A 24172-nucleotide genomic window follows, 5' to 3' on the forward strand; every position below is an offset into this window, starting at 1 on the left:
GCCCTCTGCTGCTCACTAAGCCTGGCCAATATGTGGAACGTGGAGTTCCAGCGCGTGCTCACGTCGCACAACAGTCGGTGAGCTGGCAATTCTAAGCGCTGCTGCAGCGTTGCCAGGACGGCGGAAGCTGTTGATGACTTGTGGAAATGGGCACACACTCGGCACACCTTCACCAGTAGCTCAGGCAAATTGGGGTAGGTTTTGAGAAACCGCTGAACCACTAGGTTGAACACGTGGGCTAGGCATGGTATGTGTGTGAGCTTGCCGAGCTCCAAAGCCGCCACCAAGTTACAGCCATTATCAGACACATCCATGCCTGGTTGTAAGTTGAGTGACGAAAGCCACAGCTCAGTCTGGTCCCTTATCCCCTGCCACAGCATTGCGGCGGTGTGCTGTTTGTCACCTAAGCAGATCATTTTAAGCTCGGCCTATTGCCGCTTCCCCACTGCAGTGCTAGCAGTGCTAGACTGCTTCCAGCTACTGACTGAAGGCTGACTGGTGCTGCAAGATGATAATTCAGAGGAGGAAGTGGAGGAGGAGAAGGGGGGGTTGCAGCCACTAACGTAGGTGGCGGCGAAAACCATGATGGAAGTATGGCCCGCAATCCTTGGCGTCGGTAGCAATTGTGCCATCCCAGGGTACGACTCGCTCCCGTCCCCCACAACGTTCACCCAGTGTGCCATCAGGGAAATGTAGCGTCCCTGACCAAAAGCACTTGTCCATGTGTCAGTCATTAAGTGGACCTTCCCAATAACTGTGTTGGTCAGGGCACGGGTGATGTTACAGGACACATGCTGGTGTAAGGCTGGGACTGCACAACATGAAAAATATTGGCGACTGGGGACAGAGTACCGCGGGACAGCCGCCTCTATCAGGCTGCGGAAAGCCTCAGTGTCCACAAGCCTAAATGGCAACATTTCCAGGGCCAGCAATTTGGAAAGGAGCACGTTTAGTGCTATGGTCTTTGGGTGGGTGGCTGGGTATTTGAGCTTTCGTTCAAAGGCCTGGGGTATAGACATCTGTACACTGCGCTGGGACACAGAAGTGGATGTGCTAGCTGATGGTGCTTGCGAAGGTCCAGGTGCATGGTGGGAGGCATCTGGGCCTGCGTCTTGGACAGGATATTGGCCAGCACGTAACACAGGGGAAGAGGAGGCAGTGGTGTGACCCTCAGACACTTGTTGTGGACCCAGGCATTGGGCCCACCTATTAGGGTGCTTTGATGCCATGTGGCAGATCATTCTGGTGGTGATGAGGTTGCTAGTGTTCACGCCCCTGCTCATTTTGGTATGGCACAGGTTGCAAATGACAATTCTTTTATCGTCCGCACTTTCCTCAAAAAAGCGCCAGACTGCGGAACACCTACCCCTTTGCAAGGGAGATTGATCCGGGGAACAGTTGTGGGCCTGTTTGGTGTGGCCCGCCTTCTCCCTTTTACCACCCCACTGCCTCATCCAGCCTGTTGCGGTGCTGCGGATTCTTCCCCCTCTGTACTACTGCCCTCGCTCTTCTTGCCACCTTCCCAGATTCTCCTCAGAATATCCGAGTGTGGGATCACTTGTTTGCCAAAACTCTCCATGGTGGGTGGAAGGAGTATCAGGGTGAGGATTCTGTTGACCAGACTCTTGGCTAGTGAGACTCGAGTTTGTGGAAGACAGGGTGGTGCTTAACTGACTGGAAGCATTATCTGCTGCAATCCTGCACTGGTCTGACATCGAGAGTGGTGTCCTGCGCCGCCCTGCAAACTGCAACATGATATCGTGGATGAGTGTGTTTCTTGTGATCTGTCAGCAGGCACAGTTTTACCGCACCCAGGGCTATGGCATCTGCGTGCACCATCAGCAACACGGCCACTTCCCCTTCCCTTACTGCTCGCCTTGCGCATATTAAATGGTATATAATATGCTTGCAAGCATGTCACGCGTACATTAGCGCAGGTTTTGTAAGTGTATGCGCAAATAAAGTACGCAGAATGTCCCTGATATATTTAGGAAGCGCACACGTTAAACAGAAGGTATAGCGCAAGTAATGTCGCTGTCACCAGCGGCTAATAAAAAATTACCCTAAATTAATGTCACTGATATTTAGGATGCGCAAACGTTATACAGTAGATGTAGCGCAAGTAATGTCGCTGCCACCAGCACCAAAAATTTTGACTGAATGTCACTGATATTTTGGATACACAAACGTTATACAGGAGATGTAGCGCAGGTAATTTAACTGTCCGAAGTGGACACTGTCTATGGAAAAAGTACAATGGATGTCACAGATGGTTTTAGGCTGCGCACACGTTAGACAGGAGATGTAGCGCAGATAATGTCGCTGTCTGCAGCGGCCAAAAAATTGCAAGTTTTTAGCACAGGTTGCGCTAAAAATATATATTGCTTCCAGATACAACTATAGTCCTTAAAAGGACTTTTGGGTCTCTAACAAGTTTTAGCAATTTAGTGCAGGTTGCACAAAAAATATATATTGCTGCCACACACAATAGTCCTTAAAAGGACTTTTGGGTCTATAACAAGTATAAAAACTAAAATATTCCTATTTCGCTCCCTACACTATCTCTCCCTTCTGCTCTCCAGCTCTCCCTGACTAAGACTGAGCCGAACACGTGTAATCTGACGCGTTCCGGCCAGCCAATCACTGTAATGCCAGTAGACAACATGGCTACGGCATTACAGTAAATGGCAGTACCTACCTGCACGTTTATTGGCTGCACGTTTGTTCGGCCGAGCATGCTCGCCCCCCAACACTAAAGGCAATCCTTGTATACATCCCCTATTAAAGCATATAAATGCTATTGAGATGGTATGGGGACCCCCCTCCTGTACCAATGCTCACAGATGTGCTGCGTAAAGGTGGCCATACACATTAGATATAAGTTGGTTTATTGTTGAACGGGAGTTGAACAATTAATTATATGGTTAATGATCGTTTTGCCAACACAACCAGACTGTTAAAGTTGTTTAAACTGGTTATACATTTTCAATTAAACTGTGTAATGGGCAAAAGATCTTTGTCCGAGAATGATCTTTCCTCGAACGAAACAACTTTCATCTATCAGATGAAAATTTCAAACATATCCGACTTCTTTTCAGCTGTCATGGGTCGGCTAAAACGATTGTTTGTTGTTATCATTTACCCAACGAGTTTTCCTTTTATTTGAAATTATCTGTTTTTATCAACTTTAGGCTCCATTCACACGTCTGCAATTCTGTTCCTTATTTTGCGGAACAGAATTGCGGACCCATTCATTTCTATGGGGCCACACGATGTGCTGTCCGGATCCGGAAATGCCGATCCGCACTTCCAGGTCCGCAATTCCGTTCCCGAAAAAAATAGAACATGTCCTATTCTTGTCCTATTGCGGACAAGATTAGGCATTTTCTATTAAGTGCTGGCAATGTGCGGTACGCAAAATGCAGAACGCACATTGCCGGTGTCCGTGTTTTGCGGATCTGCAAAACACATACGGATGAGTGAATGGACTCTTAGACTAATGTGCATGGCTATCTTAAGAATGGCTCCTGTACTGGTCATATTTTACACGGTCGCTTATTCTTTTAAATGTTCCTCTCCTTTTGGTTTGGTTAGAAAAGTCAATTATGCTCCAAAACTTCTCTTCCTACTTGGATGTTACCACTAGAGACGAGCGAATTTCAGGTTATGAAATTAGTTTGCGATTTGTTTACTGGTAAAAGGTGAATTGCGTTATGGATTCTGTTACCACGGACCATAACGCAATTCTATGCCGGAATGCATAACGGAATGCCTTTAGAGGGATTCTGTTATTCATTCCGTCATAATAGAAGTCTATGGGCTGCATAACAGATGCGTCCCGTTTCTGTTATGCAGGAGAGGACTCACCTGCATAACAGAAAAGGGACGATCCGTTATGCAGCCCATAGACTTCTATTATGACGGAATGAATAACGGAATGCCTCAAAATGTCAGCTATTGTCAAGGCTAGAAGGCCTATGGTTAGTGACCCAGTCTGCATACAAGTACATACAGACTTCCATGCTACAAAATGGATATGCGCCACAATTTGCTCCTGTGAACGCATATTAGATGGAGGAGACCTGTTTGAATTGAAATCTACAAGAGGATTTCATTATATATCTATGGTGGAAGGTTGATGAAATATAGTGTTATATAAAGTTTCCAGAATAAATGCTCATGGTGTTAGAGAATTTGGCCTCATGAAACATGGATGCCACCAGGGACATAGTTACAGGGATGTAGAAGTAGCAGTCATATCTTGGCTTGCTGCCTGAAGGATCCCGAAGGCCCCTTTGACACACAAGAAGACACCAGTAGTATAAATGGCATATGGTAGTTGAGAGGCCCTGTTACAGATTGTGCATTGGGGTCCAGGAGCTTCAAATCAGACCTCTGGGTGGTATAAAAACACATCCCCAAGGTGAGTATTGTCCAACTCCTGAGTAGTACCCTATAATGGGTATCATTCATACCGTACAGTTGGAACCCCTTGGATTACTCACCATGGTTTATTTCCCTAGGTGGAATACTGCTCTATCTTATTGAAATAGCATAACATTCAATGACTACACTTGGAAAAAAACACATCAGCAAACCTCGGATAACCACAAGTCTGAAAATGAAAGAATCATACACAAAATGAGCAAAGTACAGGGGCCAATTGGACTTAATCTGTCATCAGCATTCACCGCGGTCCGCGGCACCAGGGATTTTGGCCACAAGCAGAAGCGCTCAGAACTTCTAATTAACAAAAGCTCGTTGAACGGATGTGCTGAGTGTGTAGAAAAATATCTACAACGCCATGGGTATTTTAAAGTGTACTTTTACCTTTAATAATAATTACAGCAGTAGTGATTGTGAGATACTAAAGAACGAAATATTCTGGGACATGAGAATCAGATAATGTGAGGATCTGAAGTGTGAAATGAAAGCGTCACTGTATCACTGTATCAAACCTCCCCGGTCTATTTACGTAAAATGGTCACCAGTTATCAGGAGATGAAAGCAAGGGATGCCGATAAAAGTCTCTCTTTCAAGTCTATACTGAGCCAACAGCCTCATCTCTTCTACACCCCATCTAGCCCCTCGCACTCCATTCCTGCATACATCCCCAGCCTCATCCAAGCCACGCTGTGTTAATGAACTCATGGTAATTACACTTGCGCAGAATATGAGACGGGATATTAAAGGCTGTTCTCATAACTGATCACCCAAAAGCCGGAATCACCCCCCGAGCGTTGCTAGGAGACTAGTCAAATATACCCTTATTATCTGGCACTGTGCAGCTCTCTGGAAGAAGACAGAGAAGATCTACAGGACAGAAATATTCATCCTCAGCGCATAATACAACAAAGGGATTAAAGGGATTAGAGCAAAAATATTGTCTCTTGTCACCCTATGGTGGCTGTTAGAATACACATAGTTGGCCAATGTTTGCCTTCTAGAGTGTGCCGAAACCCAAAATACTCATGCAGTCTATAGTCATTTTCTTTAATCGGTAAATAAAGGGCTTTTTTAACCAGACGTATTAAAATGTACAGGATTAGCCATTATACTACCTTCAACTGTCCTGAAAATACAGATTTATAATGGTTCTGAGGAAGAAACCGAAGCATACATATTACAGAGTCCATTTATGTCTTCCTTTACAGTGGAGATAAAACTTCTGGTCTAACTCTTCTGTTTAGTCAGTTTCATTATTGCTCTTTTTGTTCTGTGTTGTCTGTATTAATTTTTCATGTGGAATATACAGAAAATATCCAATAACGATTTCTTTAGCACAGTGATGGATACTTGCAGTTTTATCAAGATGTTTCTGCATTGAAACAAGCCTGTACAGAAAGTCAGCCCTGTGGCCACTATGAGCATGGGCTGACTTTCTGTGCAGCCTTGTTTCAACCCTAAAGTGTTGTAAAACTTTATTTTTACTACAACAATGACAATCTTCAAATAGAATCATATTTTGTGCTGGCAGATCATGAAGGGTTAAGTATCAGGACTCAATACTGGAACCTCGGACCTGTAGCCACTGCCACTCTATACTATGACTGCCCGCCATGCTGCTCCCTGAAGAGCCGGTTTTACCCGGCGAAATGCGTTGGAGGAATTAGGGCTTATACTCTATGAGGGTTTTCTAAACAGGTCTGAGGTTCTAGCTGGCTGGGGGTCGCTCTTCTGAGGGCGGGTGCTCAGACTACAGCCAATTTTAGGTGCCCCCCCTTGCTAGACTAGGGCTTAATAGGGAATGCACAAGTAGGCTAGCATACCAATAGCGCTGCCTTTATTATGATGAACCGCCACTAAAACTATATTGACCCCGACCGGCTGATGTTATCTGTATTGAGACCTGATATTTAACCCTTCAAGATCTACCAGCACAAAATATCATTCTATTTGAAGAATGTAATTGTTATAGTAAAAGTTAAGTTCTACAACACTTTAGAAGGAGGTCCCAGTTGTTGTCTACAACAACCCTTATTTTGATTGCAAGAGTCCTCGCCTCTATTAGGCCTGGTGTTTAGTGGAACTAAGCTATATCTTAAAACCCTTTTATGTGGACTAAGAGAGCAGGCATGGATCAGGAATGAACAGGTCTATGAACGTTGTGTCACATGCGGCAATGTTCGGGGCTGTATGAGGCTGAGTGATTGTTACTGTGCTTGTTCATCCTCATACAGTTTCCCTGATCCCTGACCTGCTGCCAATGATAATAGACACAGTTGGCAGATTAAATGGTGTATTTACAGCAATTTTTATGGCATAAATACCTTAAAAAATATGGCATTCAGGTCAAACACTATCAAAAGTAAGTTGACTTTCGAAGTTATGCTGTGTGCTGTAATGTTGGTCGGTGCCCACTGGGAGAGAGTCTGCCGCAGCACTCACTCTGCTGGTATCTCAGTGGTTTGTACCTGCCAGGCTCCCCCTATTCCCTGCTGAGACTGTGCAGCTACCTCTACTCCAAGCAGGCTTGAGCATTACTGACTCTGGATTGTACAAATTCTACCTGCCCTGACCTCGGCTTCTCAATGACTATAGTTTTGCCTAAACCCTCTGTTTCACACCAGTATCTTTTGACCCCTGTGGGTCAGCAGTCTGCTGAACAGAGAGTACTCCAGGAGGTAGTGGCCCGGTAGTTCAGCAAAGTCCAGATCCCTGTAAAGGGGTTAAGACCAGGGCACTGCCAGGATAGCACCCTCAGGAGTAGCCCCAAGTTAAATGTGTTCAGTAGACACAATGGATCCACATCTGCTTTGTAACACGTGACAGTCATTTACTAACATTGCCTGCTTGCACAGTGCATCCGTATTAATACATTTTCCCCAGAGCTCTGCTTGTTGAAAGTCAAAAATTAAGTTTTAAATTGAAGCTTAAAAGCCACTGTCAAGAGAAAATGGTTAAAAACTAAAAAAGTACAGTTGGGTATATACCAAAAGCTCTCTGTTTAACCAGTGTTCAAGTTCTCAACTCTTTCATTGGCTTTAAACGCCATCAATCTTCTGTAATGCACTTGTGATCACCCTTAATAACCCTTAGCCACTCAAAGGCATACCTGCCGTTTATTTCTCAGGCCGGGGAAGGATTGTCATCGCCACTTCATGAAGGGCACAAGCAATAATAACAGAATAGGATGCTTGCCAACGTCTCTTTCTCTAGGGATGAGGCTAGAAGCTGGCGATAATATAGTCATCCTCTTCTATAATATGAACAGGAATAGAAGTCCTTCCAAGTGACTCACATACAGGTGCTACCTAACAGGTGCAGTGTAAACAACAGCTGCCCAAACCTCTCCTCGCCCGTGCACACCTTCCAGTGCCAAACAAGTGCATTATAAATGGCTTGTTGGACTGCAAATAGAAGCGCAGTGTCACTTCTAAAAACAAGAGACTGCATATTTGGAGAACATCACATACACAATGTTGAGAAAAGAGAAAAAATAAAGGCCCACGTTTATTATTGTGGGTGCACTTGAATTCTGGCATAATCTGCACCAAAATGTGTTGCAATTTTGGGTGAACTGGAACATCCATTTTAGACATATTGAGGAATCAAGCAATAAAAAAATGATCCACTGTACCACGCCAACAAGAGGGATTGGCTTAAAGGGGTTATCCCATGACTAATGTAAAAAATTAAAATCCGACATCATATAGTACATGGGAATCTCTTTATAATAAAGCTAGAACCAGCCCTGTACCTCACATGGATCCAGAGATCTCCCCATTCATTGCTCTGCTACATTTATATCAAGATGGCAATTTAAGGGGGCATGTCCATTCTGCTGCAGCTCTATTACAGCGCAGGAGGCAGTTGAAAGATGAAACTGAGCATGTGCGGCCTCATTAATAAGCCGGTCAAAGAAATAAGAACTTAAGTGGCACTATACAGATACATTTTATTGAATAACTCAGTGGCTATAGAAAGTTTTTAATGACATGCAATTACTAAAGTATTCAGATCCAGGTGCTGGTTTAAAAACTGTAGAATATTTTTCATGGGACAACCCCTTTAATGGGGAAGGGTCATGGCTTAAAAAGGCATCTGTCAGCAGAGAAACTACATGTGCACTTGGCAGCTGAAGGCATCTGTGTTGGTCCCATGTTCATTTGTGCAGGCATTGCTGAGAAAAATGATGTTTTAATATATGCAAATGAGCCTCTAGGAGCAACAGGGGTGTTGTCATTACACCTAGAGGCTCAGCTGTCTTTGCACTTTGATTGACAGGGCAAGACGTTATGACGTTTTCACTGCCTGGGCCTGTCAATCAAATGTCTGTAGTGTATTAACACCTCATCTACTTTTGCTGCTACTGCAAGGCCTCTTGCACACGACCGTATGGCTTTTTCAGTATTTTGCGGTCCGCAAAAAACGGATCCGCAAAAAATACAGATGACGTCCGTGTGCATTCCGTTTTTTGGGGAACGGAACAGCTGGCCACTGATAGAACAGTACTATTCTTATGCGGACAATAATAGGACATGTTCTAAGTTTTAACGGAACAGAAAAATGAAAATACGGAAACGGAAGGCATACGGAGTACCTTCTGTTTTTTTGCGGATCCATTGAAATGAATGGTTCCGTATACGGTCCGTATACGTAACACAAAAAACGGAACGGAAAAAAACATTTGTGTGCAAAAGGCCTAAATTCCACTGCGTAAATATCCTGCATTTATGCTGCCTATGGCTATACCTTATATTCGAACAGCAATAAGACTGAATATAGAGTTCATTATAAACGTGACAAATCCTTAGGCTATAACTGCCTTGACCTTATGAAGTTAAGAATGAAAACTGAACTTATACTTTTTTTTTAATCCCACTTTCTTAGCAACAGTACGTGAACAGTTTTGCAAATGATGGCAAGTTTCCTTTGCATGCATTGATGAGTCAGCACACCAAAAACAGAAGCCACCGGTGGTGTAATTCTCCAATTAGCTGCGCACCTGCACACTCTTCCCAACAAAAACAAATCATAAAATTAGCAAATGCAGACATCACATAGATGACGCTAGTTCCCTAATCACTTCCATGATGAAGAGAGAACATGAAGCAAGATGCATATGTAACATACAGTAAAGCTCAGCCAGAGAACAGTTGTAGGCTGATCTGCTGTTTTTGCCATTGTTTTCTTAACTGTTTTTCACACTTTTTATGCAGCCAGATATTACTTTATGAAATTATGACTACAAGAAAATTTAGACTAGCACATTCAATACAGTCCTGATCAAAAGTTTAAGACCACTTGAAAAATGGCAAAAAATCATATTTTACATTGTTGGATCTTAACAAGGTTCCAAGTAGAGCTTCAACATGCAACAAGAAGGAATGAGACAAAACATTTTTGAGCATTCAATTAATTGAAAATAACGATTAAACTGAAACAGGCTGTTTTTCAGCTGATCCAAATTTTAGGACCACATGCCTTTAAAAGGCCAAATCTGTGCAAAGATGTGGATTCATTGTCATTTTCTGTCAGGTAGTCACACGTTGTGATGGCAAAGGCAAAAAAACTCTCCCTTTTTGAACGTGGTCGGGTTGTTGAACTGCATAAGCAGGGTCTCTCACAGCGCACCATCGCTGCTGAGGTGGGACGCAGTAAGATCTCGTCTCCTTGAACGCCACAGAACTGCTCGTTTGGACTTTGCAAGAGAGCACCAAACATGGGACATTCAAAGGTGGAAGAAAGTTTTATTCTCTGATGTGAAAAAATTTAACCTTGATGGTCTTGATGGTTTCCAACGTTACTGGCATGACAAGCAGATCCCACCTGAGATGTTTTCTACGCGCCACAGTGGAGGGGACGCCATAATGGTCTGGGGTGCTTTTTCCTTCAGTTGAACAACGGAGCTTCAGGAAGTGCAGGGGCGTCAAACGTCCGCTGGCTATGTCCAGATGTTGCAGAGAGCATTCCTCATGACTGAGGGCCCTCGTCTGTGTGGTAACGACTGGGTTTTTCAACAGGACAACGCTACAGTACACAATGCCCGCAGGACAAGGGACTTCTTCCAGGAGAATAACATCACTCTTTTGGCCCATCCTGCGTGTTCCCCTGATCTAAATCCAATTGAGAACCTTTGGAGATGGATGGCAAGGGAAGTTTACAAAAATGGACAACAATTCCAGACAGTAGATGCCCTTCGTGCGGCCGTCTTCACCCCTTGGAGAAATGTTCCCACTCACCTCATGGAAACGCTTGCATCAAGCATGCCTAAAACGAATTTTGGAAGTGATAAACAATAACGGCGGAGCTACTCATTACTGAGTTCATGTTTGGAAGTTGGATTTCTGTTTTGGGGGGGTTTAGTTTTTTTTTGGAGGTGTGGTCTTAAACTTTTGATCAGCTGAAAAACAGCCTGTTTCAGTTTATTCGTTGTTTTCATTAAATTGAATGCTCAAAAAATGTTTTGTCTCACTCCCATTTCTTCTTGTTGCATGTTGAAGCTCTACTTAGAACCTTGTTAAGATCCAGCCATGCTAAATAGGATATTTTGCCATTTTTCAAGTGGTCTTAAACTCTTTGATCCGGACTGTATATTGAGGGTAGCGGCCTCTTTTAGACTGAGCAACGCCCATCTACCTGAGGCTTCTGAGCAGAGTATAAATGCAGCTGGTTCCTACACTGCCCTGAATATTGTAGGCTTAGGTAAGTCCAAGAGAGGCAGTTCTGTTAGGCCTCTTTCACACGGGCGAGAATTCCGTGCGTGTGCAATGCGTGAGGTGAACGCATTGCACCTGCACTGAATCCGGACCCATTCACTCCAATGGGGCTGTGCACATGAGCGGTAATTTTCACTTGTGCGTTGCATGAAAATCTCAGCAAGCTCTGCAACGCAGGCCCCATAGAAGTAAATGGGGCTGCGTGAAAATCACAAGCATCCGCAAGCAAGTGCGGATGCGGTGCGATTTTCACGCATGGTTGCTAGGTGACGATCGGGATGGGGACCCGATCTTTATTATTTTCCCTGTGATGGACCATGTGATGAGCGTGGTGATGTCACCAAAGGTCCTTTTCCTCCCAGGTCCTCAAAGAAGAAGAAAGAAGACACGCCGGGCTGCGCGAACAAGTGGATTAAGGTGAGTTAATTATTATTTTTTTAACCCCTCCATCCCTCATTTACTTAAAACCATGTTATAAGGGAAAATAATAAAATCTACACAACACCGATCCCAAACCCGAACTTCTGTGAAGAAGTCCGGGTTCGGGTCTGGGTACCAAACATGCCGATTTTTCTCACGCGCGTGCAAAACGCATTAAAACGCTTTGCACTCGCGTGAAAAAATTGCGCATTTTCCCGCAACGCACCTACATCTTGTCCGGCCCTCACACGCGACGCCCGTGTGAAAGAGGCCTTAGGGTTCATTCAGACGTCCGTATATGTTTTGCGGATCCGCAAAACCCGGACACCGGCAATGTGCGTTCCGCATTTTGCAGACCACACATCGCCGGCACTCGCAATTGCGGACAAGAATAGGACATGTTCTATTTTTTTTGTGGAACGGAAGTGTGGATCCGGAAGTGCAGATACGCAAATGCGGATGCGGACAGCACATTCTGGCACAAAATGGACAATGAATGGGTCCACACCTGTTCTGCAAAATTGCGGAACGGATGCGGACCCATTTTGGGGACGTGTGAATGGACCCTTAATGTTAGGTACCCATCTGCGGAAGCCACCTTGACGCCTGGTAGCTGGGCCCGGCATGTTTGATCAAAAAGGGCGCAAAGAGCTTCTATTTTTTCATTTATAGTAGGTATGATACCACTTTAATTTAGAATGATCCCCATTTCTCAGTTCTATTGTTTGCATGTGAAATGTTGTGCAGCCATACTTTTATAAGTTCTCCTTATGAAATTCTGAAATTCACTACAGACAGAAGGTTTTTTTTTCATGGCACCTTTTTCTATTTTTAATTTCGCTCTCTTTCCAAAAAAAGAAATTCTGTGCCTATGGTGCCTCCCATTGAAAGGTCTCACACTAAGGCCTCTATCCCAAGTCCGTGTGCGCCCCATTGCCGTATTGCGGAGACGCATTTGCGGATCTGCAATACATGGGTTCCGTTCCGTGGGCATTCCGCATCACGGATGCAAACCTATTCACTTCAATGGGTCCGCAAATCTGAAGATGCGGAATGGTGCGGAACGGAACCACGGAACGGAACACTACGGAAGCACTACGGAGTGCTTCCGTGGGGTTTCGTCCCGTACTTCCGTACCGCAAAAAGATACAACATGTCCTATCTTTTTGCAGAACTGCCGGATCGCAGACCCATTCAAGTGAATAGGTCCGCAATCGGCTGCCCCACGAACTGTGCTCGTGCATTGCGGCCCGCATTTTGCGGGCCGCAGCACAACCACGGGGCGCACACGCCCGTGGGAAAGAGGCCTATGCCAGTTCTCTCTGTTCTGCACTGAAGAGGGACAATCACCCTGAAACAGCTGTCTGTAGATGAGGCTATATCCCTAAAGTATGTCTAAAGCATGTCTGTTTAAAATGTCAAACATTGACTTGCAGGATAGTAACGTGTGTGTTATGTGTTTTGATGCAGTTTTACTGCACTTCAACTGCTATGTGTGAACACATCCTCTTTTATTTCTCTATTTTAGAGGAAGAAACAGAGGCAACATCAAGGGAATGCTTAGCATGAAATCTTCCACCTGATCTGGGGCACCATGGGCACAGATTCCCCTCAAAGCTGAATGCGCAATTCACTTGTAAAAATGTCTTCACATTGTAATAAAATGTCACCCAAGCACCTATGAGCACCTAAAAGCATCCATTAAATTCTGACTACTGTGGTCAATGGCAGATTTTTTTAAACCACAGCTGCTATCAGGATAGATTAGAACCTAGGATACATCCAACGGATTAACTGACAGCTAATGGGTTCAAGGAGTTTTCTGAGAGTAAAATAGTGATGGCCTATCCTCAGATGAGGTCATCAATATCTGATCAGTGGGATCTGAGTCCTGCCACCCCTGCTGATCATCTGTTTGAAGAGGCGGTGGCACTCCAATGAGCACTGTGACTTCCACATAAGCGAGTGACATCACTTTCATCATTCCAGTGAATGGGCCTGGGCTGCAGTACCAAACACTGTCACCAAACAATGGACAGCGCTGTGCTTGGTACACTGAGAGGAGGCCGCAGCCCTCACTGGAGTGTCTCAGCTTCTTCAAATAGCTGATTGCTGGCAGCGCCAGGTGTTGGACCCCCACAATTAGATATTGATTACTGATCCTGAAGATAGGTCATCGATATTTTACTCCTGAAAAAAACAGGTATCCAAGAGGAATTGCATTGGTATAATGCACATTGCGAATATGCTCATCATTTTTCCTTACTTGCTTGTACTTGATTCAACACAAATAATCTTGAGGAGTGCATCTAAAGCTGACCTCAGTCACAAACCCCATGATATATTTCTTATCCCTACTTTTGTAATAAGAAACTAACAACAGGAAATTCAGATTGGAAATTGAATTACCATCTTCACAGGATCCTGCCCGAGAAACATCTATTTTCTTCTTCTGCTTGCAGGCTGCAGCTTGTAGTTCGCACTGGTTGTCATAAGTGACTCCATCGCTGCCGCACACTGGTAGGTAAGGCTGGCGCTCGCAAGGCTGGCACACACACTGGTTGTTTACACACTTTGCACCAAAGCTACAGATGGTGTTTCCACAAGTCTCTGAAATACATTGAAGCACCAAAAAATACATTAGTCTTACTAATAAAAGAGAACAGATCCAATTTAATGTTCAGGAATATGGGAATGTTACCTTTCCTTCATCATGAAAACTATAATCCTTAACCCACTGGAACCACCCGGCCATTTAATGTGCATGGTGGTGTCCCAACTTTCCCCTGACATCAGATGTCTGAGGGAAGATGGATCAGGCTGTTGAATTTCAACATTCTTCATCCTTATGTTCTCAGGGAAGATAATCCACTGCTAGAGGTGTTTGGCAGCAATTTACTCCCCCCTCCCCACCCAGAACACATACATGGTGCATCGTATCACACAGAATAGGCCATTGGCATACATCAGTGTGGTGGCAAACATGTACTTCACCAAGGCCAAAGATTCATTCTACTGCCCTAGCACCACGTGCTTGCTCTAAAGCAGGGATCAGCAACCTCCGGCACACCAGATGTTCTGACACTACAACTCCCAGAATGCTCCATTCACTTCTATGGGAGTTGTGAGTACAGCCGAGCATGTTTGCATGCTGGGAGTTGTAGTTTCACAGCAGCTGGAGTGCCGAAGGTTGCTGATCCCTGCTCTACAGACTCATCAGCAGATACGTGGAATTGTGTAAAAACTAGTGCAAGCAGAAAGTAGCAATCAGGCTGCAGCTTCCATCCTTCAATGATGTCAGACAATGATCTGTTTGCTTCCTACAGACGTATTACTCCACATTTTGCTGGCATTAGAGGCAATACAAGAATTTTTTTTAATGGCAGCCAGTTATAAAAGACTCAAGCAGCCTACAGATCATCAGTGGGTGGGCATAATGGCAGGCTGGTAAAATTATGCAGAGTGGAGAGGAGTAAAAACATTTCTCATATTATAGAAAACTATTAAGGTATATGGACATCATGGGGGATTCATTTTTGAGAAAGCAAAAAAATTAATAAAACACTGCAAAGAGTAGCTGTTAAGCTGGAGGACCCAAGGGTTCCCATTGCTGGAGTGAAAATGTGATATCTGATTGGAGATTAGGGAAACTGTAATCCCCTTTAAATGGCAATTCTCCAAAAATCTTATTGTTAGAATGCTTCCTTAAAGGGTCACTGAGCTTTCACAGAATGTTTGATATGCCATAGTGATCGATGGATTTTGAAGGTTTGGAGTGATAGAGGTCTGAATGCTGAGACTCCTGCCGATGGCTAGAACGAGGACAGAGAAGGTCTCACATAGAGCGCTGTCTCTCTTTTTGCTGCAGGAGATGGAATCAAGATAGATCCATAGACTTTCTTTTGAGCCCATCTTCTGCAGCGGGGAGAGAGAGAGCATGTTTTGTGAGCACTTACCTCTCCTCATTCTAGCCATTGGCGGAATGAGAACAAAAGCTTTGATGTGCTGGTATGACAAATCAAAAGTTTGGTGAAGGCTCAGTGACCCTTTAGGAAGCATTCTAACAATAGGATTTTTGGAGAATTGCCTTTCAAAGGGGATTACGGTTTCCCTAATCTCCAATCAGATATTACATTTCCACTCCAGCAATGGGAACCCTTGGGTCTATTAAGAGGTATCTGATAATAGACATCTAAGAATGTGGAAAAATACAAATTCCCTACACTAATATGCAAACCCAGGCACATACGTTTTATTTATTTTTTTGTACAAAAGCTTGTAGTCTGCAGTTGATTGACAGTAATGCTGACCGACTCCATGGGTAGTGAAAGTAAATTTGCAACTTTATGCAACCTTGCAGCTAAGGGAAAACCTGTGATTATCTAGATGTATCCATTTTCTGTAGGCACATAACATACTGTAGCTGACGTACTAGCAGCCCTAACTCATTGGAAAAATCGAGTGCACCTACAGGGGCCATTATGTGGCTCCCACTCGTTTAGGTCCCCTCTAAATAAGCAGTGAAGTTGTATCTTGCAGAAACTTTTCAGGGATAATTCCGATTTGTCTCATTTTTGAGCCTCTGTTAGTAGTGGCAGAAGCGCTCATCAGTCTTTGTGGTATACTACATAATGATAACGTCACAGGTACTCTACTATATAAATGAAGAGAGTCTTTATCGAGCTCCGCACACAATAGATGAAGAGAAAACCGTTGCTGGCTGAATTGCCAAGTACTTCATCTAGTGAAACGTCGACTGCTCATAAACAGCAATCTTATTTTTAGACCCTTCCTGAGAGAACATTTTAAAGACCACCTGACAAATTCATAAAAAATGGTAAAAAGTGGAAAATTACAGCTCTTGATAACATTGCACTTTTTAATGCATCTTGTAATTCATTTTGACTCACGTGGCGTCTAGTAAGTCTCGAAGGTGAGGTGATACAGCCGTGACCCTATCAAGCCACTTTTTTGATCGTCGGTGTTGTCTTTTTTCCTCTTATTTATAAGTTACACAGTATGAACACTTGCATTATACTATGAAGATTTATGTCACATCCATGCGTCCCCATCCGTAACAGAGAGGTTTAAAAATACATTTATAAAAACACACTCTCAGCTCTGTTCGCAGTATTTTGTGGACAAAGGGAAATCTCAGAGTCTATGAGTGTTTAATGCGGATGCTAGAGGAAGAAAAACTGAATCGCTAGTAGAAATAAAGCCCGGACACTAGATGTCCTGACTCTGGAGAGAGACTTAGCCGGCACTGACCAAAAGTCTGCTGTGAAGTTAAAGATATTTTCTGGGAGTATAATACTGATGACCTATTCTCAGCATAGATCATTAGTATCTGATCTAGGGGGTCCGACTCACACCACCCCGTTGATCAGCTGTTTGAAGAGGTCACGGTGCTCCGGTGAGAACTGAAGTCTCCTCACAACATACCATGCACAGTGCCATACATTGTATAGTGGCTGTGCTTGGTATTGCAGCCAGGGCTATTCATTTGAATAGAACTGGGCTGCGCCTAGGCAATGTGACCAATGAACTTGATATCACTGGCCACAGCACTCATCAGAGCAACACAGCCTCTTCAAATGGATGATCATCAGGAGTTCCTAGAGTTGGACTCCTACCAATCAGATATTGATGACCTATTCTGAAGATCGGTCAAATATTCTATTTTTACTAATCCCTTAGATCAGGGATGCCCAACTTGCGGCCCTCCAGCTGTTACAAAACTACAACTCCCAGCATGCCTGTACAGCCTACAGCTATTATGGCATGCTGGGAGTTCTAATTTGCGGCGTCTGCACTCCTGAACATAGAAGCCCAACGGCTTAGGTAGGTTTAGCGTAGGACCCGCCTGACCTGAGACCACCTTGGCGCTTGGTAGGCGGGCACAGATGTGTTTTGATCAAAATATATTGGCCAAGTGTCTCAGATTTTATCATATCAGAGTGAGGGCTTTGTCCATATATAATGCTTGCATCTACTTTACTAAGTGCATTATTATCTTATTTCTGTGATTTTCTTCAATAATATGGCCAGGGACATGCGCACATTTACTGTATATATCATACCGTGCAGGATGTTTTTACCTTTGTTTTTTCAGTGATTTTTTTTTTGTTCTAATTTGCAACAGCTGGAGGGCCGCAGGTTGAGCATCCCTGCCTTAGATGGTGTATGCTTAGACAGGCTTTCAAGACCTGCATCAGCCCAGGCTGGATGATAAATCTGGTGCAGGGATAGACACTTTTCTCTGACTCTATACGAACTATTAGTTGGCTTACGTTGATTTTTACATCAGAATTGAGGTGCAATTTTAGGCCATGCCAATTTCCAGTTCAAGGGGTTATCCCATCTTAGACAATAGGGGCATATCGCTAGGATATGCCCCCATTGTCTGATAGGTGCGGGTCCCACCTCTGGGACCCGTGCCTACAAGGAGAACGGAGCGGAGAAAGTTGAGGCGCAACTGCCCTCAATTAATTTCTATGGAGCCGCTGAAAATAGCCGAGAGCTGGCTCGGCTATTTCTGTCAGCCCCATAGAAATGAAAGGGAGCAGTGGCTGTGCATGCCGGGTGCACTCCTATTCACTTCAATGGGAGAGGCGGGGAGCTGCGCCTTGTGGACGGACGCTGGGGAACCCGGGGTCCTCAAGCTACAACTCTCCCCGGCTCCGTTCTCCTTGTAAGAGGTGGGACCCGCACCTATCAGACAATGGGGGCATATCCTAGCGATATGTCCCCATTGTCTAAGATGGGATAACCCTTTTAAGTCACATAATTTCGCACTAATCCATGCCCCTTTGGTGAGCTAGTGGAGTGGAGTGATTTGGCTGACACTCAGGGCTAGTGGTGCACATAGAGGGGATGTATTTTGAAGTAACAGAAATCCCAGGACTCGATATTCTTCAGTCACCAATGTACTTTATTGAAAATTCATGTACAGTTAGGCCCCTTGCAGACGAGCGTGTCCGGATTAGGTCCGGATGCGTCCCCGTGCATTGCGGCAAACCCGCGCGAGTAGGTACGCAATTGCAGTCAGTTTTGACTGCAATTGCGTTCCGTTGTTCAGTTTTTATCGCGCGTGATAAAAAACTGAATGTGGTACCCAAACCTGAACTTCTTCACAGAAGTTCAGGTTTGGGTTCAAGGTTGTGTAGATTGTATTATTTTCCCTTATAACATGGTTATAAGGGAAAATAATAGCATTCTGAATACAGAATACATAGTACAATAGGGCGCGAGGGGTTAAAAAAATAATAATAATAATTTAACTCACCTTAATCCACTTGTTCGTGCAGCCGGCATCTCTTCTGTCTTGTTCTGTGAGGAATAGGACCTTTGATGACGTCACTACGTTCATCAAATGGTCCGTCACATGATCTTTTACCATGGTGAAGGATCATGTGACGGACCATGTGATGAACGTAGTGACGTCATCAAAGGTCCTATTCCTCACAAAAGAAGACAGAAGAGATGCCGGCTGCACGAACAAGTGGATTAAGGTGAGTTACATTTTTTTATTATTTTTTTAACCCCTCCAGCGCTATTGTACTATGCATTCTGTATTCAGAATGCTATTATTTTCCCTTATAACCATGTTATAAGGGAAAATAATAATGATCGGGTCCCCATTCCGATCGTCACCTATCAACCGTGCGTGAAAATCGCACCGCATCTGCACTTGCTTGCGGATGCTTGCGATTTTCACGCAACCCCATTCATTTCTATAGGGCCTGCGTTACGTGAAAAAAGCACAAAGAGGAGCATGCTGCGATTTTCACGCAACGCACAAGTGATGCGTGAAAATCACCGCTTATGTGCACTGCCCCATAGAAATGAATGGGTCCGGATTCAGTGCGGGTGCAATGCGTTCACCTCACGCATTGCACCCGCGCGGAAATCTCGCCCGTGTGAAAGGGGCCTTATAATAGTACACGTTTCGGCCATTCCTGAGCCTTTCTCAATCACAACAAAATGAACAACTCATATGCAAATTAAAGGCACTAAAGGTATCAGACGCTGTCACCCAGCAACCAGAATAAACAGAATATGTAGATCATGTACCTTTAAATTGCATGAGTTGTTCATTTTGTGATGGTTAAGAAAGGTTCAGAACCGGCCCAAACTCATTGTATTATAACTGTACATTGAAGACGAGTGTGTGCTGGGATTCTGTTTCTCCTTCAGTGAGCTACACCCAGTAGACTTTTCTACAACTAGATGTGCAAAATTGTACAAAAAATGCACCAAATTTTAATGCTCTTTGCAATGAAGTCTAGGTACACTCATATTGGTAAATGTGGGACAATCATTTGTTCTCAGGGAGAGGTTGGCTGACTACGGGTACATCCAGCTGGTGAGATCACAGCGGATAGAAAAGGAAAACCGCTGCTATAAAAAAATGCCTAAAATGGGCTGAAATGTGTCCTTTATTGCCTTAGGGCACGTTCTCACCGCTACAATCTGCCACTAAGGCCTTTTGCACACGACCGTATGGTTTTGCTGTATGTTTTAAACAAATCAGTTTTTCTGATTTTTTGTTTCGGTAGTGTTTCTGTTCCGCTTCCGTTCCGTTTTGCCATCCCGTTTTTCCATATGGTTTCCATTTGTGATCCGTTTTTTGCGGATCGCAAACGGAAACGGAAGCACACAATAAAGTTTAAACAGTACAGTACATAAAAAAATTGGACTGGGCATAACATTTTCAATAGATGGTTCTGCAAAAACGGAACGGATACGGAAGAGATACGGATGCATTCCGTATGCATTCAGTTTTTTTTTTGCGGAACCATTGACTAGAATGGAGCCATGGACCGTGATTTGCGGGCAATAATAGGACATATTCTATCTTTCAACGGAACAGATATACGGAAACAGAATGCATACAGAGTACCTTCCGTTGTTTTTGCGGACCCATTGAAGTGAATGGTTCCGCAAACGGACTGCAAATGGAACGGAAAAAAACGGAACGGGAAAAGAAATTATAGTCAATGGGGTCCAGCAATGAACTGCAGTTTCCAACTATGTCGGATACGGTGAACTCCGCCAGGCTGTTCCTCTGCTGGAACAGCCTGCCAGATCAGATAAACGGAGATGTAAAAATTGCAACCTCATTGAAAACCACAGCAAAAACGTATGCACGTGGTTTGGATGCAGTTTTTCACACTCCTTAACTGCTATGTGTGAACATACCCTTTCAGACACACATCATTTGGATCATCTACTTACTGCAGTCTCCCTGTGCTGCCACCTGCAGGTTAATTTGCTGTGTGCAGGCTCGTACATGGAGCTCGCATTCACTGCCATACGTGGTGCCATCAGTACCACACACAGGTTGAGCCGAGTGTACACATTCTGTAGGGCACACACACCGTCCAGTCTCCGCCTCGCAGATGGCTCCAAACTGGCATTTCTTGCAGCGATCTGCAATAAAGAACATTACAAAGGGTCAGAATAAAATCCTCCACTCTGCTTTCCAGCTGCGTTTTGTATGTCACTCGTCTGTCCTCTAAAGATAGCTTGGATGCACCTGCACCCACTTTAATTAATTGACCTGCCACCCTGCAGGAATACATCACATGCTATTAACTCAACGGTCTGTCCTTGGGCATGCTGACAAGGTCAAAGGGTATAAAAGGGACAAATGCAGAAGAAAGTAGCATTCATTGTAATGTGGTTGACTAATTTACTTCATCAAATCCTGTCTGCAATGTACCTCTCGGGGAAAAATGTCACATCTCATGTGAATTCTAAAAGGAATGGGTGAGGGAATTTTAATAGATCATTCCGCTGCTGCATTTTGATTGTGTACAAGATCAGCAACCAGTTGTTTGTAAAAGTTTAATTCTCGCTTGAAAGTACACTGCCTTGTGCCTGCTTCTCAACTGAATCCTAACGTTCGCCCCAAGCAAATACGTTCTGGCTTTCAATATCATTTTTTGTAATTGAAAATACAATTCATTTATGAAAATATTCATTTATTTTCATCGCTTCACGAGGCAAAAACGTTTACAGAGCCTAAAATGGAGGGAGTAAAGAAATAACTATAAAGCAGGAACTTTCTACACGCTTGTTCAATAAGATGTGTGCAATTATTCTTAATAGAATTGTGTCCACCATTACACCCTATGAGGGTGTCTTCCTACCTACCATGCTCTTTGACTAAAAGTGCCAGGGGTTCGCAACCAGCACCATATGTGTGATGAGGTGGCACACAGACCACGTTCTGTTGGCTCACCAGCTATCCCCAAAGGATTGCAAGACTTTTCAGTCTTGTCCCATTTGTCAGATGCCCTGCTGCCGCACTGCACCATTCAATCAAAAGAAACCTTCAGACGGTCATGCACAACGTGTCTGCAAGGCCCGTACCAGCTACCAAAGAGGAGTGTGGGACTGCTACGCTACTGGCTGCCTGCGCTGCTCCGCCTCAGGACTGCTACTGGCTGGCTGCGCTGCTCCGCCTCAGGACTGCTACTGGCTGCCTGCCCTGCTCCGCCTCAGGACTGCTACTGGCTGCCTGCCCTGCTCCGCCTCAGGACTGCTACTGGCTGCCTGCCCTGCTCCGCCTCAGGACTGCTACTGTCTGCCTGCGCTGCTCTGCCTCAGGACTGCTACTGGCTGCCTGGCCTGCTCCGCCTCAGGACTGCTACTGGCTGGCTGCGCTGCTCAACCTCAGGACTGCTACTGGCTGCCTGCCCTGCTCCGCCTCAGGACTGCTACTGTCTGCCTGCGCTGCTCTGCCTCAGGACTGCTACTGGCTGCCTGCCCTGCTCCGCCTCAGGACTGCTACTGTCTGCCTGCGCTGCTCTGCCTCAGGACTGCTACTGGCTGCCTGGCCTGCTCCGCCTCAGGACTGCTACTGGCTGGCTGCGCTGCTCCACCTCAGGACTGTTACTGGCTGCCTGCCCTGCTCCGCCTCAGGACTGCTACTGGCTGGCTGCGCTGCTCCACCTTAGGACTGCTACTGGCTGCCTGCACTGCTCCGCCTCAGGACTGCCACAGATAAGAAAGGGATGTGAATGGAGGAGGATGGTGAGCTTGTGATGAATGGGGAACAAGCACTGTAACCAGATTAGGGGTGGGGGTAGGATGGTGATCTTGGAGAGATAGGGGAACGAGCACTGTGACCAGATTTAGGGTAGATGAGGAAAGTGAGCTTGGAGAGATATGGGAATGAACACTTTTTTATTTAAATCCCAACCCCTGCAGTATACTGTACATAGCGGCCCCCAGCAGTAATAATGTCCCCCCGAGTGTCCTCCAGCAATAATAATGTCCCCCAGAGTAGCCCCCAGCAGTAATAATGTCCCCATAGTGGCCCCCAGCAGTAATAATGTCCCCCATATTGGCCACCAGCAGTAATAATGTCCCCCATATTGGCCACCAGCAGTAATAATGTCCCCAATATTGGCCACCAGCAGTAATAATATCTCCCAGAGTGGCCCCCAGCAGTAATAATATCCCCCATATTGGCCACCAGCAGTAATAATATCTCCCAGAGTGGCCCCCAGCAGTAATAATATCTCCCAGAGTGGCCCCCAGCAGTAATAATATCCCCCATAGTGGCCCCCAGCAGTAATAATGTCCCCCATAGTGGCCCCCAGCAGTAATATCATCTCCCATATTGGCCACCAGTAGTAATAATGTCCCCCATATTGGCCACCAGCAGTAATAATATCTCCCAGAGTGGCCCCCAGCAGTAATATCCGCAACACACCCGGATCCGCAACACACCCGGCTGGCACCCTGTATAGGACATGTTCTATCTTTTGCGGAGCTACGGACCGGAAGATCGGGGCAGCGTGCTGTCCGCATCTATTCCATCGCCATAGAGAATAAATAGGTCCGCACCCGTTCTGCTAAATTGCGGAACGGATGCGGACCCATTTGCGGACGTGTGAATGGAGCCTAACCGAACAGATTTCTTAGGGTATGTTTCTACATAGCTGTTGAGGTGCAGTTAAAACCACTGTGGAAAAGCCTTGATGGTTTGATGGTTGGATTTAATGTGCTTTTCAATGCGGTTGCAGTTTTTTCAGGTGAAAAATATTTATTTTCTGCCTCAAAACTGCATCACTGTTTCTCCAATGCAATTTTCATGTGGATTTAATCGTACTTCAACTGCTACATGTGAACATACCCTAACAGTCACAATATGTCATTTTGACAAAAGGGGGGAAATTCAGAGTAAGGCCGAGTTCACACGAACGTGTGTGACCCGTGCTGCGGCCCGCAAATTGCGGGCCGCAATCCACGATCGCCGGCCGTAGGTCAGCCGCATCGGATCGCGGACCCATTCACTTTAATGGGTCCGCGATCCGCCCGTTCCGCAAAAAGATAGGACATGTTCTATCTTTTTGCGGAACGGAAGTACGGGACGCAACCCGACGGAAGCACTCCGTAGTGCTTCCGAGGGGTCCCGTTCCGTGTGGCCGTTCCGCAATTCCGGATTTACGGACCCATTGAAGTGAATGGGTCCGCATCCGTGATGCGGAATGCACACGGAACTGTGGCCGTGTATTGCGGCCCGCAATTTGCGGGCTGCAATACGGCCACGGATCACACACGTTCGTGTGAAC

The 24172-nt window shown here is 45.1% G+C and overlaps 1 protein-coding gene across 3 annotated transcripts in view; it reads right to left on the reverse strand.

The window, feature by feature from the left end:
• AGRN (agrin) overlaps positions 1-24172 on the reverse strand; it is a 524915-nt gene that overhangs the window by 127334 nt on the left and 373409 nt on the right. For all 3 annotated transcript variants that reach the window (XM_040427048.1, XM_040427040.1, XM_040427053.1), the window contains 2 exons: positions 20823-21017; positions 13992-14192 (listed from right to left, as the gene is read on the reverse strand). In XM_040427048.1, the coding sequence (XP_040282982.1) occupies positions 13992-14192; positions 20823-21017 (396 nt within the window). The remainder of the gene's footprint in view (positions 1-13991; positions 14193-20822; positions 21018-24172) is intronic.

Source organism: Bufo bufo, chromosome 1 (genome assembly GCF_905171765.1).
Source record: "Bufo bufo chromosome 1, aBufBuf1.1, whole genome shotgun sequence".
NCBI classification, from domain to species: Eukaryota; Metazoa; Chordata; class Amphibia; order Anura; family Bufonidae; genus Bufo; species Bufo bufo.